Source organism: Eleginops maclovinus, chromosome 6 (assembly GCF_036324505.1).
Source record: "Eleginops maclovinus isolate JMC-PN-2008 ecotype Puerto Natales chromosome 6, JC_Emac_rtc_rv5, whole genome shotgun sequence".
In the NCBI taxonomy this organism is placed as follows: Eukaryota; Metazoa; Chordata; class Actinopteri; order Perciformes; family Eleginopidae; genus Eleginops; species Eleginops maclovinus.
Window position 1 is genome coordinate 18,233,751 of NC_086354.1, and position 19,432 is coordinate 18,253,182.

General features: G+C 39.7%; 1 protein-coding gene across 2 annotated transcripts; it reads left to right on the forward strand.

Annotated features, from left to right (window-relative positions):
• Nucleotides 1-70: 70 nt before the first annotated feature.
• On the forward strand, nucleotides 71-19,095 carry atp6v1h (ATPase H+ transporting V1 subunit H). Of its 2 annotated transcripts, XM_063886209.1 has the most exons (14): nucleotides 71-162; nucleotides 909-1,060; nucleotides 1,885-1,984; nucleotides 2,454-2,543; nucleotides 3,441-3,554; nucleotides 4,596-4,700; nucleotides 5,530-5,589; nucleotides 6,481-6,578; nucleotides 8,293-8,485; nucleotides 11,975-12,153; nucleotides 12,332-12,457; nucleotides 13,419-13,520; nucleotides 14,172-14,285; nucleotides 18,705-19,095. In XM_063886209.1, the coding sequence occupies exons 2-14, from the start codon at nucleotides 957-959 to the stop codon at nucleotides 18,769-18,771; spliced, it is 1,452 nt and encodes a 483-aa protein (XP_063742279.1). In that variant the 5' UTR covers nucleotides 71-162; nucleotides 909-956; the 3' UTR covers nucleotides 18,772-19,095. The 2 variants fall into 2 exon arrangements, with proteins under 2 accessions (XP_063742279.1, XP_063742281.1); XM_063886211.1 differs by lacking the exon at nucleotides 5,530-5,589.
• Nucleotides 19,096-19,432: the final 337 nt, after the last annotated feature.

The window sequence follows — 19,432 nt, forward strand, 5'->3', positions numbered from 1 at the left end:
CACCTGCATTTAGTTGGATGTTAGTTCTGATGTTAAAGTAGAAAACTTCTCCTTCTTCTCTCATGCTGCTGGGTCACGTGGTCTGCGGTGCATGTGATTGTCACATGATAGAAGTGACGCCGTGTTGTAGTCAGTCAGCTGTTCGCACAAGACAGCAACTAGGTGAGTCAAATAAACACGTTATTCATTACCAGAAATATATTAAACTATTCTTTTTATGATTTGTCAGTTTTTTTTATTCCCAATGTTTTTACCTGTGTGCTATTGTCAGTCTGATATATTGACAGAATGGATGCGAAGCTACGTTAGCTAAGCTAGCTTTGGTTAGCATCCTCAGCTTATTTTGCTAGGTAACGCTTAGCTAACGCTGTCACCCGTGATGCCATTGACGGTACAATTACACTATTATATATATATATACGTACTCATTGTTTTACAACCGTGACATAGTTTAATGATGCAGAATATGTACCGCGTAGTTTATTTCGGAAACACACTCATGACATGTCGTGACATTGGGTTAAGCTAGTTATGTTGGATGACCTGCTAGCAGTTTTAGCTTCAGCTGATGGGTAGCTTGGTCTGACTTAGTCAAACTATGAAGATAAAATATGTTGGGTTAATGTCTGTGACACACCTCGAAACATTCACTGCGTTATTGGCGAATTATGTGCATCTCTAACACTCCGTACGTAATAGCCTTTTCCCTGGTAAGGTTCTGTAACACCTTACCAAACTAGCTCACTGATGTACCATCTTTAATTCACTGTCATCATCAGGTGGTGCCTGGCTATAAGTGCTTAATGTGCACTATCTGCAGTGTGCAAGTTGTACACACAACCAGGCCAACGCATCAACTCTGATGTTGAGTCACTGTGCTCAATATGAATTATTGTGTTTCCATCCAGGTGGAGCTGGATTTCTTTCTCTATATAGTGTAGTAGATAAATTCCAGGATGGATATCCGCGGGGCAGTGGATGCTGCAGTGCCCACCAACATCATCGCTGCAAAGGCAGCAGAGGTGCGGGCCAATCTGGTCAACTGGCAGTCCTACCTGCAGTAAGTACACACAGTACATCTTATTAATATACACTTACTGGATATTTACTACCTACTGATGCAGTTCAACCGAAACAGCTCTGCCACTAATTCTACTTTTCTACCGTGCTGACACATTTAGTTGTTTAATTCGTTTAATACATACATTAAATTAATGCTCCAGAGGGTTTCAGTGCTTTACTTGTTAGGACAGCAGACACATCTGTTTTCGGAATAATGTGTGCATTTATCTTATTTTGTTATTTCTTGAAGTCGCTTCATGGCAGTCCATTCTTAGACAAATTAAGATCTCCCCACATCAATCTTTGAGTGCCATTTGTCAATCCAAATTCAGCTCTAGTTCCTGTATTGTGATTCACTGTCTTGAATGATACTTCCTCTTTAATACGGTGCATTTTAATATGGCAGTTCCAACTTGTCGCACATTATAGTTTCTAAAAAAATGATCTGATGACTTGATTCCTTCTTTTATTTATCCTGGATATACAGTACTTTAATCATCGTTTTACTATGGCTACGTACATGTACAATCCATGCAGTGGGTTTTGGCTTAGCTAGAACATGTGGTATTTGTGGTTGATTGCCATTATTGTGCTAGCGGCTGCTCTAGCAATTAGAAGCTGCATGCTAGTGACAAAACAAAGCCCAATTCTTCAGTGAAAGGATCAGCAGCAACATGTACGTTGTATCTTACTCCGATGGTAAAGAAATGCTTTGAATGTCTCATGATTACTAAAACTATTAATTGTCCCGTGCATTTTATTGATTGCATCCTTTAGTAGCATTGTGCTAAAAGGGCCATGTCTTGATGAATTCTCTCCTAGGAGTCAGATGATCTCAGCGGAGGACTGTGAATTCATCAAGAAATTTGAGGTGGCCAACTCTGAGGAGAAACAGGTCATTCTGACCAATGAAGGACATCAGGTATTGAGCACTTTACATAATCTGGTTATAATGGTTTTGCAACAAGAGCACAGAGCTGGTGCCTATATGTAAAATTACTCATACTAAGGAAGAAGTGGTCATTTTGGGTATTGTAGTACAGGAGAGCAACATATTGTCTTATATGTGTGCTTATATGTTAAATTGTGTATTACGAGTGTTGTACAATTCTACTTAGCTTTTCCAACACGTTTAAACTGGACTTCCTGGTTAATATTTTATTTTCAGTACTCACATGCTGACCATATTGCAGCCTCCTAAATTGTTTTACTGTAGTACTGTTATTCTGAAACTAGTCCTATGCTGTATCATAAGCATGTTTTGTTAAGTTCTTCTCTGGGCTGTTTTAAGAGGTGTGAGGCAGAAATAAAGCAGTTTCAATTTGTGAATCGGTACATGGGTGGCATGTAATTCTGACTTTGTATGTTTCTATTTTGTTTTCCTTGCACAGTGTGCTAAGACCTTTCTGAACCTGATGGCACACATCTCCAAGGAGCAGACTGTCCAGTACATCCTGACTCTGATTGATGACACTCTGCAGGTACACAGACAGACCCACATACAGCCACAGGAAAAATTAAGAGACCACTTCAGCATTATCATTTTCTCTTGTTTTATTATTTATAGGTATGTCTTTGAGTTAAATGATTTTTTTATTATTGTATTCTATAAACTACTGACAATTTTTCTCTGTGTTGAAATTCAACAGACACTGGAATGACTGCAATACATGTAGAGACCAAGATTTAAGAAACATTTGGAGTGGTCTCTTAATTTCTTCCGGAGCTGTATGTAGATATTTTAAGAAGACAGTGGTCGGAAAATCATTTCTCTTTGGCTCAAATATTTAACCTGAAGTTCTTGCTTGTGTTTGAATTGTATGCACATCTGGGGGAGGGTTTAATAAGGATTGCACATATAAATCACGGCATGTCATTTTAAACATATTAATCATAAAGCGGTGGATTTGCAGACTTGCAAGATTTGGAGGAAACGTGGGATTTTCGTATCAATTAAGCCCTTTTTTTTGTTATTTTATCCTCCCATAAATAGAATATATAAAATGACAACAGTTTTTTACCTTGAACTATCATAAATAAACCATTTACAGTCATTTGAACTATATGGTTGACTTAATCTGTAATACTGCATTTTCCCAGCAGCTATTGCCGTAACAGATAAATAAATGGCACTAATGGACTTTAGTACAGATTACTAGTTACTGTCTGGAGCCAGAGGATGATTTATTTTAATTTATCTTTATTGATGAAGACATCAGACTCTGTCATCCCTGTTTGAACATCCTGTTTTATTTTGGAACCACTTCCATAATACCTTCTTATTCTCTTTGAAATCAAAATAATAATTTGTTGGTTACACACAGTGAGTAATAACAATCCAAGAGCTGATCTACGAACTTAATTGATTTGTGTCTCAGGAGAACCATCAACGGGTCAGCATCTTCTTTGACTACGCCAAAAAGACGAAGAACACCGCCTGGTCTTACTTTCTTCCCATGCTGAATCGTCAGGATCTTTTTACTGTCCACATGGTGAGTGAAGTCATGTTGATACGAAGGGTTTTTCAAGTCACAATTCAGGTTTCCCCTGCAAAATAAGGGGAGTTATTGTATATGTAGTGCAGAGTAGAAAAATCAGAGATTATTCAAATAAGATGATGGATTATATTTCCACAGACATGAATGTTCTACAGATGTGGCCGTGCTTCTTATCATAGCAAGGCATCAATCATTCCTGACCGAGCAACCTTCCGCTTTTCCACAAAAACAAGCAATTAATGTAATGATTTCTAGCTTCCACCCTTTCCACATAAAGGATGGCCAGCCAACGACAAACTGATTGCTATGATAGGGCACCCATATATTAATTATAAATAGCAGCCAGATGGCATACAGCAGGTGGGCTTAATGTGACCCCGAGTCTGCAGCACAGCACTTCAACTCAATTCCACTCTCTTGCTGACTCTTGCTTTTTAAATTAGAGCCACAATATTTCTACACCTTCTCTCCTGCCAAGAGGGAAATTGGAGAACAGAATTTGTAACTGTCTCATCACAGGGCTCAGGAAGCACTTTACAACCCGAAATTGTTTATTAGGTAGTAGATTTTCCCCTCAGTCATTTTCTTCATTTAGCGGTGGCTGTACATCATGTTTTGTGTTTAGTCATTATTTTGGGATTATAAATTAGAGTACTTGTTATCTCCAGCCTTCACCCAATCACTTTTCTTTATGTATCCCTGTTCCTGGAATTTGAATAAAAAATGCTCCAATGCATCATAGGAGACCTGATCCTGTAGCAGTTGTTGCATTTTTTGCACTCCTTTTTACCTGAGGACTAAACAAAAGCTGCAACATAATCATTATTGTTGCTGAAAGTATGTATTTACTGTATGTATACTTTATAAATGTTACATTAAAAGGAAGCATTGTCAAATACATGTTTTTCAAGTCTAAATGATTGCCATTTCTACCTTTTTTAGTAATGAGTAACAGCTTCTGTACAGAGATCTTGTGCAGTTTAATATGGCCTATGTTTCTGCAGCTGAATGAGTCTACGTTTCTTTCTCTTTCAGGCGGCGAGGATCATTGCTAAGCTGGCTGCCTGGGGCCGTGATCTGATGGAGGGAAGTGATCTGAACTACTACTTCAACTGGATCAAAAGCCAACTCAGTTCACAGGTATGCACATCAGAATACTAACATATCTTGTGATGTATAAAAGTCTCTCTATCTTAATATCGGGATTAGTGAGGTGGTTTCAATGCTTTTCATCATGGATTTTTCAGACGACCAAATAGTAATTAACTGCATGTGTTACCGAGATGTTGCCATATAAGCTTTTCACTTGTTTATTAACTTAGCTATTGTGACATTTAAGCTTCCAGAGACAGGCTTGTTATTTTCTCATGAAGATGTTCACATATTTTCACCTTTTTTTTCAAAGACTTGAATCGTCTTTTAAAGAGCTTGAATACTTTTGTTCGGCCTCACAGTGAAAACTTAGTCCGACTGAATGTGATGCCTTCATTCGTTCCGAGTTTGCGAAGGCCACTTAGACCTTGACACAGTTTGATGAAAGCTGCACTGTAGGGCCGGCTTTGCCTTAGCAGGTGTATGCACTAATGAGTGGGCTGACACAGTACCTCCATATTGATTCCCAGCTGCCTTTGTGCTTCTGAATTGCAGACCAGTATTTTCGAAAACATCCGTAGGTGTTGTTCAATTCAGAAATAGTCAGCTCTTTCAAAAGCTTTTCAATCTCTTTTGTTTTAAACAATGTGTGTATTTGCAAATGTGTCCGCTAACTATACTTGTTTCTTGAAACTGCATTAAATAATACACTTTTCTCCTCAGCAGCAAATCAACAAATGATCAAGCATCCACTGTCACTGAAAAGCAAATATGGTCAAGCGTGCATCATGTACTGCGTAGTCCAGTGCCACTGTCACTGGGCTCACTGCGATGGGTTATGAACAACTGTGCACCTGTTTTGTTTATCTCTCATTAGAACCTACATGGTACAGGTCCAGAATCAGGCTCTGGAGCAGGAACTATTTCCCCCAGTGAAGTGAGTATGAGTGAAGTGCATCTCCAATCAGGCGCTTCTCAAAAATAAAAATGGCAGGGCTTTTGCAAGCTGGCATCTGTCAGGTGTCACCGGACTCTCACATATTTTCTTCCTCCCTCTTTAACTCTCCCATCCTCTTATTGCATTCAAGTTTCTCATGAGTAATTGCAGATAGCTGGAGTCCTGACTCTCCATTCAGACGGCATGATGTTTGCTGCCACTGATTGGTTCTAACTTTAGACATTGCATGCACTCCTCTTTAATGCTGAAGTGCATGACAAACAGCTTTACATCAATATACAAATTGGGATAACATTTGCACAGCAGCAGCATCCTACCACTTAATACCCCGTACTGTGCAGAGCATAGTGTGATTATCCTGAGACGTGTGCTCAGAAATCAATTTACATGAGCACTTTTTAATAATCGAACGTCATATTTTCCTGTGCATTTTCAACCAGGTAACCTCCGCTCTTCTGTCCTCACTGCTGCCTGCTCCTCTTGCTGGACTTGTTTTCTTTTTCTTCAATCTTTGTCAATTAACAGATGTATTTTTCTCCACTCTAATCTCAATTTCCATTATTCTGCTCAGGTGTGATGGGACACCTTTCCCTGCTCTTGCTTTGTTCTGTACTATTGGGTGTGTGATCTGGCATGTGTTGATGTATAACACTATAGACTGCATGTGCAATGCCTCAGGGTTGACTGGTGGTGGTAATGCAAGTATTTGGACTGGCCTTCTTCTGTGTGTTGTATCTGCTTGTCAACTACTCCCATGTGTCAGAACTGCACTAATTGAACCTGAGCTTCTAACATGTTGTCGGTTTTCCTAACGACACAGCTGAGGCGCATACTTCCGTTTGAGTAAATGTTCGTTTCTGTCCTTTGCAGAGCTCTCAGTATGTCCAGTGTGTGGCTGGCTGCCTTCAGCTGATGCTGAGGGTGAATGAGTATAGGTTTGCATGGGTGGAGGCTGATGGAGTCAACTGGTGAGTGATAACTCCTCTTAATCTGGGTTCATCCAGTTTTTCACAATCTAGAAATGTAGTTTGTCTTTTAAAGGGGCCCTTTTGAGCTATTTTTCAGGTTCATATTTGCATTATGTGCCTCTACTGTGACAGGTTTACATGCTTTTATGTCCAAAAAGGTCTTTATTTTTCTCATTCTGCCTGTGCTGCAGCACCCTCTGTCTGACACCAGAGCCCAGTCTGCTCTGATTGGCTAGCTGGCTGGTTCCTTTGTGATTGGTCATCAACTTAGAGATGTCCGGCCTTTAGCCTATCAAGTACAATGTGATTCAACCTTAGTGTCATTGCACACAGTAGTGCAGTCTGCATCCAACCAGAAAGAGCAAAGAGTAGAAAAGGTGCAGATGAGGGTACAGTATGCAGTTTGTAGTGGATGTGATATATGTTTGTGTAGTTATTGACATCTTTTTAAATGTATACAAAAGCAAAGACGATGTGTTTGGTTGCCTGGATGGAGGCAGATGGAGTCAACTGCGTGATAACTCCTCTTCAACAAGGTTTCTCCAGTTGTTCACAGTCTAGAACAGTTTTCTTTTGAAGCTGTAGAAAGATGACAGAGAGAGCATCTTGGCTTAAAAGTAGCCGTCACTTTAGAATGGATTTCAATGAAAGAAATATGTAAAAGCAACGCCATTATTGTGATGATCATTACTCCTAAAACCCATCATTAGAAAGCAGCAAGAATAAGAGGACCATCCTGTCAGATCCGTAGCTATTAACAGTCTGACTTGCATGTTCTTTAAAAAGGCAATTACTGATAAGAGAAAAGACCTCTTGTGTCTGTGAGTGCCATCTCCAGAGGTGAATGTCTGCTGTGGTGGAAGCAAATTAAGCCTCTCCTTGTAAAGGGTGCCGGGAATCCAGCAGGATGAGTGGAGCTCTCTCTGTGGCTCTGATGTGACGCAGGTTGACCTTTGTGTGACGCTCTTAAGCTTCCTGCATGAATCTATTTGTATGACATTTTCAAAAGCCAACCTTTCAGCAAGTGTTTCATGTTTTTGACTTTGTGTCTCATTGTTGATGCAGCTGGAAAAATAAACCTTCCTAAAGAAGACCAAAAAAAATCATGGTGCTAGAGAGCTAAAGATTTTTTGCTAAGGTCCTTTTTTATTTTGCAATTCGGGGGGGAAAAAAAACCTGTGATGTTAATAGACAGGTTCATACAATATACTTAATCTGTGGGATTGATGCATTATATGCTAATAGCATACTTCTAAGGGGAGTATGATATAGTGAGTGAATAAAAAGTATGGTGCTAAACGCTGATTATTCCTATGTCAATATTTTCTATCGTACAAGTTAGAGATGCATTTTTTTCCTTTCATAACTGCATTGTAAAACCAGCCCAGCTGCTTCATACGTTTTCGACAATTATTGCTCACCTGTGAGCGCCACATCTATGCACTTACCGGCTATTTTGTCAGATGTACTTCTTTGCTGTAGACATAAGAACTCTGTATTTTTAAGCAATTCTTCCTAAAGACTGTCAGAACCTTTCACTTCCCTTTCCCGCTATTAAAAGAGATAATGGATGAGTAGCATACAGGCGCGCAGCTGTGAGAGCCCCTCTTTTAGTAAACAGATGGTAGATATACATGGGGTCCTTTCACCAGAGTGTTTTTTTGTTATCCATGTTATTTTTTTTATTCATTCATATTATGTTTTTCTTTTGCAGCATCACAGCGGTGCTGAGCAACAAGTGTGGCTTCCAGCTCCAGTACCAGATGATCTTCTGCGTCTGGCTCCTGGCCTTCAGCCCTCAGCTCTGTGAGCAGCTGAGACGCTACAACGTAGTGCCGGCCCTGTCCGACATCCTACAGGAGTCTGTCAAGGAGAAGGTCACTCGAATCATTCTGGCTGCTTTCAGGGTAAGTGGAGGGATCTAAAAAGCACACTAGCTGAATGTATTCCCCATGTCATGGTCTGCTAAATTGATTTTCTTTACCATGTTTTTACCGTAAGCTGAAACACTGATAAAGGGTTTTAATAGAGATGGAGTGGATGAGTACTTTGGCTGTTTATCAGATAACTTCAATCTTTGAAAATAATAATAAATTAAACTCTATCTGAATATAAGAAGCCAATATCTTTGGGATCTCAAAGTATAACATTTTCTATTCAACAAAAAAAGATAACAATAGCATTAGCTTCATTTCATTTTACATTGTCTCTGGTATCAAACTGATTAAATAACCAATGAGCGCGATTGTAATCCCCACATAAAGTCAGGATCAAATGTAAAATATTATTCTAAACATTGTTTTCAGCAGACATGTTTTTGTTTTTTTACCAATCTTTTTATTGCAAACAAGTCATAATCCAGACCATGACGAGAAGTAAGAACAGTAATAGTCAATACTAAACAGTACAGGTGCATACAAATGAGAAAATTAATACAAATGATAAAAAAAAGGAGTGTATCATTTCAAGGGACCTCATTGAAAATAAAACAAAAAGGCTTTATGCTCTATAATCACTTCAGGGTCTGTAGAGAGTCCTTGTTTGCAGTTTTATTTTTATGTTTTTAGCAGACGTGTTTTCCGGGTCCAGATCTTTCAGAGAAGGCACCTGTCAGAGCAGCTGATGGACATATCTGTCTGTTAAGGGACATGAAAGCAGGGCAATGTTTGATAAAGTTTTTACCACAGATGTCACGGTACTTTTAGTTTTTTAACTCAGCTTGGAGCTTTGAAATGTTTGTTTTTTTCAACTTAAATTGCTTGCAAAAGGTTTCAGGTCACAGTTTAGTGCCAGCCTTTTAATATTGATATAGAACAGCCTGTCTGCATTTTCCAACACAGCACTACACATGTTTAATCACAACAGGAGCAAACTTCCAATTTATCGTTGTGCAGTAAACGCTACAATCTGGACTTGCTCTGTTGTTTCTTGTTGGGTAATGAATTCCCCAAGCTAACTCTGACAAAATCAAATTAAACAGCAGAGGCTCCATTTATCTGCTGGAGGAACTCAGTGAGTCTGACACGGCACCGGCACGGGTCTGGACATTTGGGGATAATGCATTTAAATTCTGTGTGATAACCAGGGGTGGGAAGTAACTAAGTATATTTATTAAAGTATTGGACTACATACTTTTTTTGACACATTTGTACATTTCAGTGGCAAATATTACACTTTTTACTCGATTTAACACTCACAGTAGTACATATAAAAACACGTGATTTGTTCAAATGAAGCAATGTACCTCTCATCTACGCAGTATTTCAAGTATCTTCATTTGGTCCACATTGACAAACTACAATACTGAAATACTCTTAAGGGACAATATAATAACCATAATAATAAAATACTGGGAAAAGACGAGTACTTTTAATACTTAAGGTACATTTAGCTGACGATACTTCTGCACTTTATGTTCTGAAATGAGCTTTTGTGCAGAATGAGCACTTTGACTTTCTGTACATTTTGATGCTTTTGTACTTTTAAGTCACATTTCTAAATCTGGACTTTAACTTGTGGTGGAGTATTTTGACACCTTGCACTTTCACTTAAGGAAAGGATCTGAGTATTTCTTACCACACTCGGGATAACTTCCAGATCTTCAGATGGTTCAGTATTGGAGTATATCAACGTTTGCTTGGTTCCAAAGTCTAGATATTACAGATTACCATTCCTCTCTTACACATCTGACTGTATAAGTACTTTCATATTCTGTGAGCTGTGATTTATAGCCCTTCAATAGTGTTTTATTTGTCAGATAATGTACAGATTTACATCTTCACGGTCAACTTTTATATTTTCACTCTTTTAATTCTGCTTCATCTTTTATTTGGAGATGTTTATATTGTTTTGGGGTTTTTTTTTCTGATTATGTGCAATACTTTGTTTTACATGCTGCTGCAACAAAATGTCCCAATTTGGGATTAATAAAATAGATCTTATCTAACAGCCTGCTATACCTGGTCACCCTTTATCATATGGTACACCAAGTCAACAAATGACAGCACTTAAGAAAGGCTTTAACGATACTCTCGCTCTGTGCTACACCAGGCAGCTCAGTGACCTCGCTCACGGCAAAGTGGTGTAGCAAATGATGATTACATGATTCAAGGAGCTCACACACTCGCAGAGGAAAGTTCTAGCTCATTTTAAATACCATCTTCTGAGAAGGTATTTAAGGTTGCTTGTTTTTACTCAAGCCGTCATTGTAACCTCAGTAAATGGGCTTCTGTGATACTGATGGAATATCTTTCAAGTGTCTTTTGTTTACTCACAGAAATCGCTTTGAGACCAGATTTCCGAGTTGTACTGTATTATGTTCGCCCCAATGCGCCGCATATGTTCCTGCTCACATTCTTCCCCGAAGCTCATTCATCACACCTCCCGCTGCAGAGCTGTCACATCAGTCGTCTGTGAGTGCACCCATTAAAAACAAAGGGAGCTCGCTTTTTAATTGGTAGAAGAAGTTTGAAGTATAATTCGACTGATATATAATACAGCTAATTAAAAGCAATTCTGTGCATTGAAGGGAAACCCTGACACGTCTTGGAGTTGAGCGGGTTTTCCCGAGAGTCGTCAAATTTACCTTGCAGTGAGTGTGTGTGACATTACAACGTTATTCCTCACCAACAAACACATTTTGTTGAAGCTCGCTGATTATTTTAGATTATAACAGGCACTAGGAATTGTTTCTACAGAGTCCTTTCACAAACATTTTCCACATTTTTCTGCATTTAGCCGTTTTCCCTAATGTACTCATTATGCTAATTCCTCCTCCCACATGGGGACTATCAATGTGACTTAAATTATCCAAACCATCTGGGAGTCCTTGAACACAACTTTAGAGGCAGCACTGCTGTGTCTGTGATGTGTCCCCTTAACTTAACCATGGTGCTATTTTTGACAAACATCCTATAAGTGTTCCAGAAAACATAATCTTAGCCGTATGCAAATAGGCAACAGGCTCTATACAGTTGATGTGACTTTTGGACCTACCAGAGAGAGATGTTGTGAAATAAATCGCCATTTGTAGATGTGTCCTCAATGCTTGGTTAAGGGTTCAATGAAGTATGGTGTGGGTTTATGAGTCCAACAGCTGAAGCCACTTTTATTCTCTCCATGTAGCTGGAGTTTCTTTGACCAGATTTAGAAATATTTTTTTTACAAACAATGTGTTCTTGTTGCAGTGCAGCTCTGCAATCATCAGCTCCACCCCTCACTCAACAATACCTAGAATCAAATCCTTCTTTAAGAGGTTTCTGAATGCAGTGTCTAGATTGGTGGAAATTCATACCCAAAATCGTGTTATTTGATATGGTTGGTGATTTGGATGAAACCCTCCATCCCACTGTATTTAATATCATGAGCACTTCTTCCCACTGTTTTTTCTCTGACAGAATCTCCTGGAGAAGTCGGCAGAGAAGGAGACTCGTCAGGAGTACGCCCTGGCCATGATTCAGTGCAAAGTGCTTAAGCAGCTGGAGAACCTCGAGCAGCAGAAATACGACGATGAGGACATCACTGAGGACATTAAGTTCCTGCTGGAGAGGCTGGGAGAGAGCGTTCAGGATCTCAGGTATGCATTCATTAACAAGAACCCAGACATTTTCAGACATGAGAGGCTCAGCTGCACACCATCCGAAACCTCTCAAACCGCTGCTCTTCACAGCATGGGTTGAAAGAAAGCCGCTGATGGACAAATAAAAGGTGATCCTTGGCCTGTCCTCTTAACAAGCTTTTTTTATTTTCCACAGCTCGTTTGATGAGTACAGCTCTGAACTCAAGTCCGGCCGCCTGGAATGGAGTCCTGTCCACAAGTCTGAGAAGTTCTGGCGTGAGAACGCTGTCCGCCTGAACGAGAAAAACTACGAGCTCCTAAAGTAAGATGAAGCATGTGATATAGGGAAACGCACAATATGCACTCATACACTCAATCCCACAAATCCTGAGGTTAATAGTCCAAAGGTGTAGAACAAAGCGGTATAAAAACAGGCTCACGGCGAACAGATGCTTGGGAAGCAACGCCTATTGATTGATTTAATTGTTGGTGTGTGTTGAAGTGGTTTTCAATGTGTAAAACCATGGGGTACTCATTTACACGTTTGCCTGTTGTCTGTGTTGTTTGAAATGTGTGTCTTAATGGATACCTTGTCCTTTAACTGCAAACCAAATCGACCTAAATAAAAAAAATAAAGCCTTCAGTCACTATAAAATGTCCCCGGCCACATGTCCCGGTGTTCAGATGTTCAAAACACTTCACTGAAAGGTCGTTGTTTTAGCAGCTGCGGAAACGCCATGCACTCAGCATCATGTCTGATTATTACACAGCCTCTTAACATCGTTTTCCTTTCTTGTTGTGTTCGTGTCGAATGGAAGGACACAGATCACAAGAGATAAGACTTTAATTCATGTTCTTTGTTATTCAGTAGCACACTCTGGGACTGCTGATGTTCAGTACAGACCCTGATCTACACTTCTCATTGTCCTCTCCCTCTCTGTAATCAGCTCAGGCATCATCTTGGCTTAAATTACTCTCACCCTCTCTTTGTCTCACTCTGACCCCAGAGGTGTTCCTTATTCAGATGCCTTATGTCCTTGGGTTTAGATTGGAGGGTTTCTCGGTTTAACGGTTACATTAACCTTGGCTTTTCAGAGAAACCAGTTCTTTAATACGTGGAACACTTCCTCAGGGAAAATAATTTGAGCCAATTTATTTCTCTGAAAAGTCTTTGCCTAAAAGCATCTGAGGAGTGATTTAGGTGTGATGGAATTTGCCTTTTGAATGCAAGACAGTCCTTTCCTGACAAATACCTTTCCTTTTTTTCTGCCTTTCTTTAAAAGGATCTTAACAAGGCTGTTGGAGGTGTCTGATGATCCTCAAGTCATAGCAGTGGCAGCGCACGATGTCGGAGAGTACGTGCGGCATTACCCCCGCGGCAAACGGTAAGGCACATGCAATGCATATAAAAGCTTAAAGCCACTAAAACACTTTAAAGTAGCCAATGTGACTCATCATTACGTCTGTTTATTTCCAAACACACTGACTAGCCTGCTCACATTAAGCTCATCCCACCTCCTCACAACCTCCAGGAAATAAGTGTCAGATATTGAACAGGATGTTTATCATTTGTATCTTCTGAAATCCTCCGAAGTGTTAGCTTCCTAATCACATGATTGACAGATCAATAATGGGCTTTTTCTTGTCTCCCAGATTAACTTTATACTCTGTTGTCAGGTCTCAGCGTTGATACACTCCTTTTATAAATAGAGTATTCCGATACAGATTATTTAAGCATAAATTCAGATTGACATTCAATTCATTCCAAGTGGATATGTGCCAGAGTTTAGTTTCTTCCTGGTCACACCATGTACCGTTATCACATGCATTATGTCTGTTTTCCTCCCCCAAAAAACGACATCATTTTATAAGGCTGCCGACCTTTCATTAGATGCAGTGCAAATTCAGTGAGGCAGCGTTCAGTTACCTGGGGATGGACCTCTGAGCGACCTCAAACATTACCTGTAAAATTGCACCTGTTTTCAGTGTGGATAAAGCCTCTCTCCCATTATTCCCTTTTTTTCCTGCTATTTCAGGGTGATTGAGCAGCTGGGCGGGAAACAGCTGGTGATGAATCACATGCACCACGAGGACCAACTCGTCCGCTACAACGCCCTGCTAGCTGTGCAGAAGCTCATGGTCCACAACTGGTATGAACACATTCATAATAGCGTTCACATGTTATCATTTTGAAATTGAACAATTTCAATTGTATTGAAAACAGGCTTTCTGACTTGCAACACATTTGCATACAAATGATAAAAGGCCTTTCACACAATCAAAGGCCTTTTCTGCTTATGTTGAAGTTGGGCGGGGAAACACTGGGATAAGATGAGTACAACTATCATTTTCTCAAACAAAAGATGTCTCTCAAGCTCTGTCTGCACACGGCCGCTCAGTCCTAAAGGGAAAAAATCTAATCAAGATAAATAATGAAATCACCTGCGTTGGTGGGAAATGCCAAGGCCTTTAAAGATGATCTTGAAATCTAAGTTTTATTTCATCAGTGTTCATATGTTAGTCTTTATGTGTTGCTCTTGTTCAACAGGTTATGACCCACATCCTGGCTCATTCAAAGTGAAAAGCATAGAAGACAGAAAGTTGTTTATATAATGTTTTATTCTTCACATGCCAAGGGAAAGAAGATTTAAGCTGTAACCCGTAAATCTGATTTACAGATTTTCTGGATCTGCTGATCCATTTGTATGTTATTTTGGTGCCTGATTTATGTAGGCTTCAATCATTTTATATATATATATATATAGTAGTACAATGTTTTTGTTTCTGATAAAATGTATATAAAATACTTTAAAATAATGACTGTGCTGCGGAGATATCCCAGACTTAAAAAAACATGTGTTTTGGTACAGAGCTCTTAAAAAATGTGCATCTCAAGCATTTTAATATGTTATTTTAATGAACATAATAATGATGTAACAAGGAGCTAATATCAGTACTGTATCTTCATATTGCCATTGGAAAAGCAGCTCAAATAATCACAGAAATCGATCAGACCTTGTCAAGGTTTTCTCCTGCTCGATGCACATTCAACATTTAATGAAAAAATCTTGGAGAATATCGTTTTTCCAGATGAGAGCCCTACAGAGTATAAAAGATTAAACCTTTTTTTCTTTGTGATTCGGCATCATAACCGAGGCTTATTGTCAGTGTCAGAGTGGCAGCGTTTTAAAGCTGTATGAGCTGGCGGTCTTTAAAGGTTCCCTATTATACTCTTTTTCAACAATATATTATAGGTAGAGACGGCAGAGACCGCTTTGTTTTTACGGAGCTCTGAATAAATAGGGGATGGATGTCCGGTGGGTCTGCCGGTGGACGAGTGGCAGGCAGCAGCTTACACTGGAACTGTAATTTCTGAATAAGTTCCTTTTACTCAGTTTTTTCTGCAGACGAAGTAAAAAAAAGCATTACTCTGTATTTATTAGTTGTTTGAGGTGCAATATATGAATCAGCAGCCTTAAGACATGAAGGAACTATTATTTTCTGCTTGTGTACCAAGTATGTTAGCCAGAAAGTAAGCGGGGCCGGAATTTTGTCCAGAAGTGACGTTTGCACGAGCATAATCTATTATTTTATTTTACTTTTCCAATAGTGCTGATTCTGTGTCTGTAGCTGTAAATGCTAATGAGCTGCTGCTGGCCACGCCAAGTGATTGGTTTGAAAAAACACAATGGAGCTCTAGGAGGAGATTCAGGTGATGAGGTGGGGGGATTACCTCGGTTGGTTATTGTCTAATGGTTGACCAACCCAAGAAGACATTGTGACATCACTGAGTGACTAAAATCTGATCAGCACATTTTTTTTAAAGTTATTTTTTGGGGGCTTTTTGCCTTTAATCGGACAGGACAGTGGAGAGTGACAGGAAAGTGGGAGAGAGAGTCGGGGTGGGATCCGGAAAGGACCACGGGTCGCCGGCGTACGGTGCAGGTGCCCCAGCCAGTCGCGCCACGGCCGGGCCCTGATCAGCTCATTTTGAGACAGGATTTGATATAAATGGATCAGGACAAAAAGTTTCTGGAAACCTCCGAAGATTAGACATTTTAGCAGACTTTTTTTCTGTCTTATTCCCCCCCCCCCCATCAGATTCTTAAAAAAATCTGAATTCAAATTTCTCACCAGCAGCATTACAAACTCTATATGCTTTATTTTCCTTCACCATTCAAACACTCATCATGGCCATGTTTTCTCTACTGGATTGCTTGGAAACACTGAAAATGATCAAACAGCGAAGTGAAAATGTGTTTGTTTTGCAGCCGCTATCTGAAGCACATTGTGCTCCCAGAGTCACTGTGGACAGAGGTATTGTGTTTTTATATAAGAGCGCTGTTTTCCCATCTAAGTGACCCCTAATGTTTTAAGCACGCGGTTTGTTCCCTGAAGTGTAGCACAAAGGGTTTCAGTCTTGTTTCAGTAACCATGGAACAAAAGCAGATTCCCATTATCACATCTACAATTCAACGGGTGTTTTTTTCATCCTGAATACTATAGCTTTCAATGTAGGATAAAAAACATGTTGTAATTATATCTTAAAATCAGGTAACAATTTGCAGGAACCAATTCTTAATGACATGTTTTCAAAGTTTGGAGGAAGTTTTGTTTAATCCAAAAGCTCACATAGATAGAAAATTGGCTTTTTGTTGAATCCCCAGAAATCACATCTCATGTTCTTATGTTAATCTGCCATAAGGAGTAGAAGGAAAATAAAACCCTCCTATAGAAGTCCGTGTTCGCCCTCTGACGAATCCAGCTTCATATGGGAACGCAGCAGCACCATGATTGATAGCGTTTGAAGGGGACAATGGTGTGAATATTTCCTGCTTTGTTGTCGTGTCAGTTTTGTCGATTATGTGCATGCGGCTTTTCTCGACAGAACTTCTGTGATAGGGGGAGGTTTATATTTCAAGGTTGTTTCATCCCAATGGGTATAAGCTTGTGAATGCTGCTGCAGGGTGAGAGAAATACTGCGACTCCTGGAGAAGGTGAGATGTGCTGCAGGATATTTTCAAAGCAGCGCACCACACCTTGAGTGGGTTGCCTTGCCAGTGTTTCCACTAGAAGAGTTTCTCCTCCTTACTGAAGGTCCCTGCTGTCATGACAACAGCACAGTTGAATGTGTAAACTGGGAAAGAAAAAAACCCCCTCTTATTTATCATTTCGCCCTTCAAACTGCTTTGAAAAGTAATTTTATTTAACATGATTGTGGAACTTTCGTGAAATGTCATTGGTTTAAGTCTGTCGGCTATTGAGCGTGGCTTTGTCCTTGCGCTGTACTGCCTCCAGGATGAGTCACAGCTCCTTCTGTAGAAGTTTTCATGTGAATCTCAGGGTATTTTATTTGATGACAGATGCCATTAACCTGGCAGAATAGGGGCAGCAAAATATCCAGCTATCATTTCAAGACCACTGTGCACAAAATCAAAAAATCTGACCTTGGTGGGACTTTATCTCTCCAGTGTTACTGAAAACATCTCCGAACACAATCTGTCGATTTCTTTTGCAGTTAGTACATGTTTCATTTAACTTGTAGACCGGAGCATTGTCTGTCCCTCAATATCATTGTAATTCGATAGTCCAAACGTTGCATTTTGAGTTGTATTACCTTATAATATCGCCTTAGTATAAAGTATGACCATTGCGTCAGAATGGACCATTCACATTTACGCTAATTCACATTACGCTTCGGTCTTACAAAGCTCTGTGGATGCAGACAGATGAGCTTGTCGTTCACTCCCAGATGAGCTCTGCCTTTTTTTAACTCCCTGGAGATATTCTGGATATTTGACACCTTAGGTGTGGAGATTTCTCATGGTAGATTATTTATTTTCATCTTGCGAGTGAGTTCTTATAGGAAACTGGGGATGGTTCAGTGAAGCTCAGTGGATTTAAAACCTGTTGCTTTTGGTAGATTTTTGAATGAATATTTAGCAGCTGTGAACAAGGATCCTTGGAGAGTCCGCAGATTTTAATTAAATGCATTTTGAACTGCTAACTACCCGAGTGTAGAGGCAGATTTTTGGTCCCTTGAAACAGTGTATACCTTCTTGATTTGTTCAGAAGACACGTGAAGTGAAGTCAACAATGAGAGTAAACTTTGCAGACTATGTAAAATCCCAAAGTTCCACACACTGCTGGGACATCTCTAAGAGGTTTACCAACCACAACAGAGCTGGCCAGCTAACCAATCAGAGCAGACTGGGCTCTGGTTTCAGATAGAGGGTGAAAGAGTTGCTGCAGAACAATTATGATTAATAAAGACCCTTTAAAGCATGGAGACATGTCAACGTAGAGGCATGAAATACAAATGTATACCTGAAAATGAGCAGAATAGGGCCCCTTTAAAGCACAGGTAAGAATGCTTTGATTGTAGAAGAGATTTGTTTCACCTGAAACAAGCAAAAGGTTCTTGAAATCTCTAGGAATCATTAAGGCTTTATTATTTTAAAGTTTGTTGAAGACCATGAGGGGAAGGGGAATTAAAATACATTTTTTCTCCTTTAAGTTGGTTTGTGTTGGAAGCGCTGAGGTATAACGAATTGTCCTTTTTTTCACAGGGAGTACCTGGGAAGACAGCTGCAGTCGTCCGATCAGCAACAAACTCCAGCCGTGGCAGCCCGCTGAACACTTCCTGTGCACGTGTGCGCTTGTGTCTCACTGTGTGGATGAGTGTGTCCTGTATGTACGTTGTTCCATTCCATTTTAATATCCTGCTTTTCGTTTTGTGTAATGACTTCAAACGGTGTGGTCTCCTCCTTCGATCTGCACCCGGAATGATCCTCGATGTAACTTGATTTGACTGTTGTGCTGTGAGTGTCGTGAACTCTGTGACGTGTGGCGATTGAAGTCGCACTTTATGTCCGTGATAATGTACAAAACTGCAACTTATTTAAGTCTTACCTGTAAAACACATCGTCTGTATTCCAATAAAGATGCTATCTATAGTGATTCTGTGTTATTGTGTATTTCTTCTGCTTATTTACGCAGAGATTTGCTGTGATGAACTTGATAGGACCATATTCGAAAAGCTTTCGAATCGTGAAAGCATGCGAAGGCTGAGTTATGGTTTTGTTGTTGTATTTACTCATCAGGCTCAAGTGAAATGTAACCTTCAAACTTTTTCTGTAGTGAGTAAATACATGTGTTACAATATAGAATGAACCATTTGTACTGACACTGTAGGTGTGAAGTGAGTAAAGGAATAAATGCAAGGGTTTGCATCTCGTAAATTGCTATTCAGTGTTCTATTTTATTTTCATGTTCAACACCAGTGCTGTAAATTAGA

Excerpts from the sequence above, each read along its gene's own strand:
- atp6v1h (XM_063886209.1), top strand. The coding sequence starts at position 957 with ATGGATATCCGCGGGGCAGTGGATGCTGCAGTGCCCACCAACATCATC. Across the intron at positions 3,555-4,595 it reads ATCTTTTTACTGTCCACATG|GCGGCGAGGATCATTGCTAA; the intron begins GTGAGTGAAGTC and ends TTTCTCTTTCAG. Across the intron at positions 13,521-14,171 it reads CATTACCCCCGCGGCAAACG|GGTGATTGAGCAGCTGGGCG; the intron begins GTAAGGCACATG and ends CTGCTATTTCAG.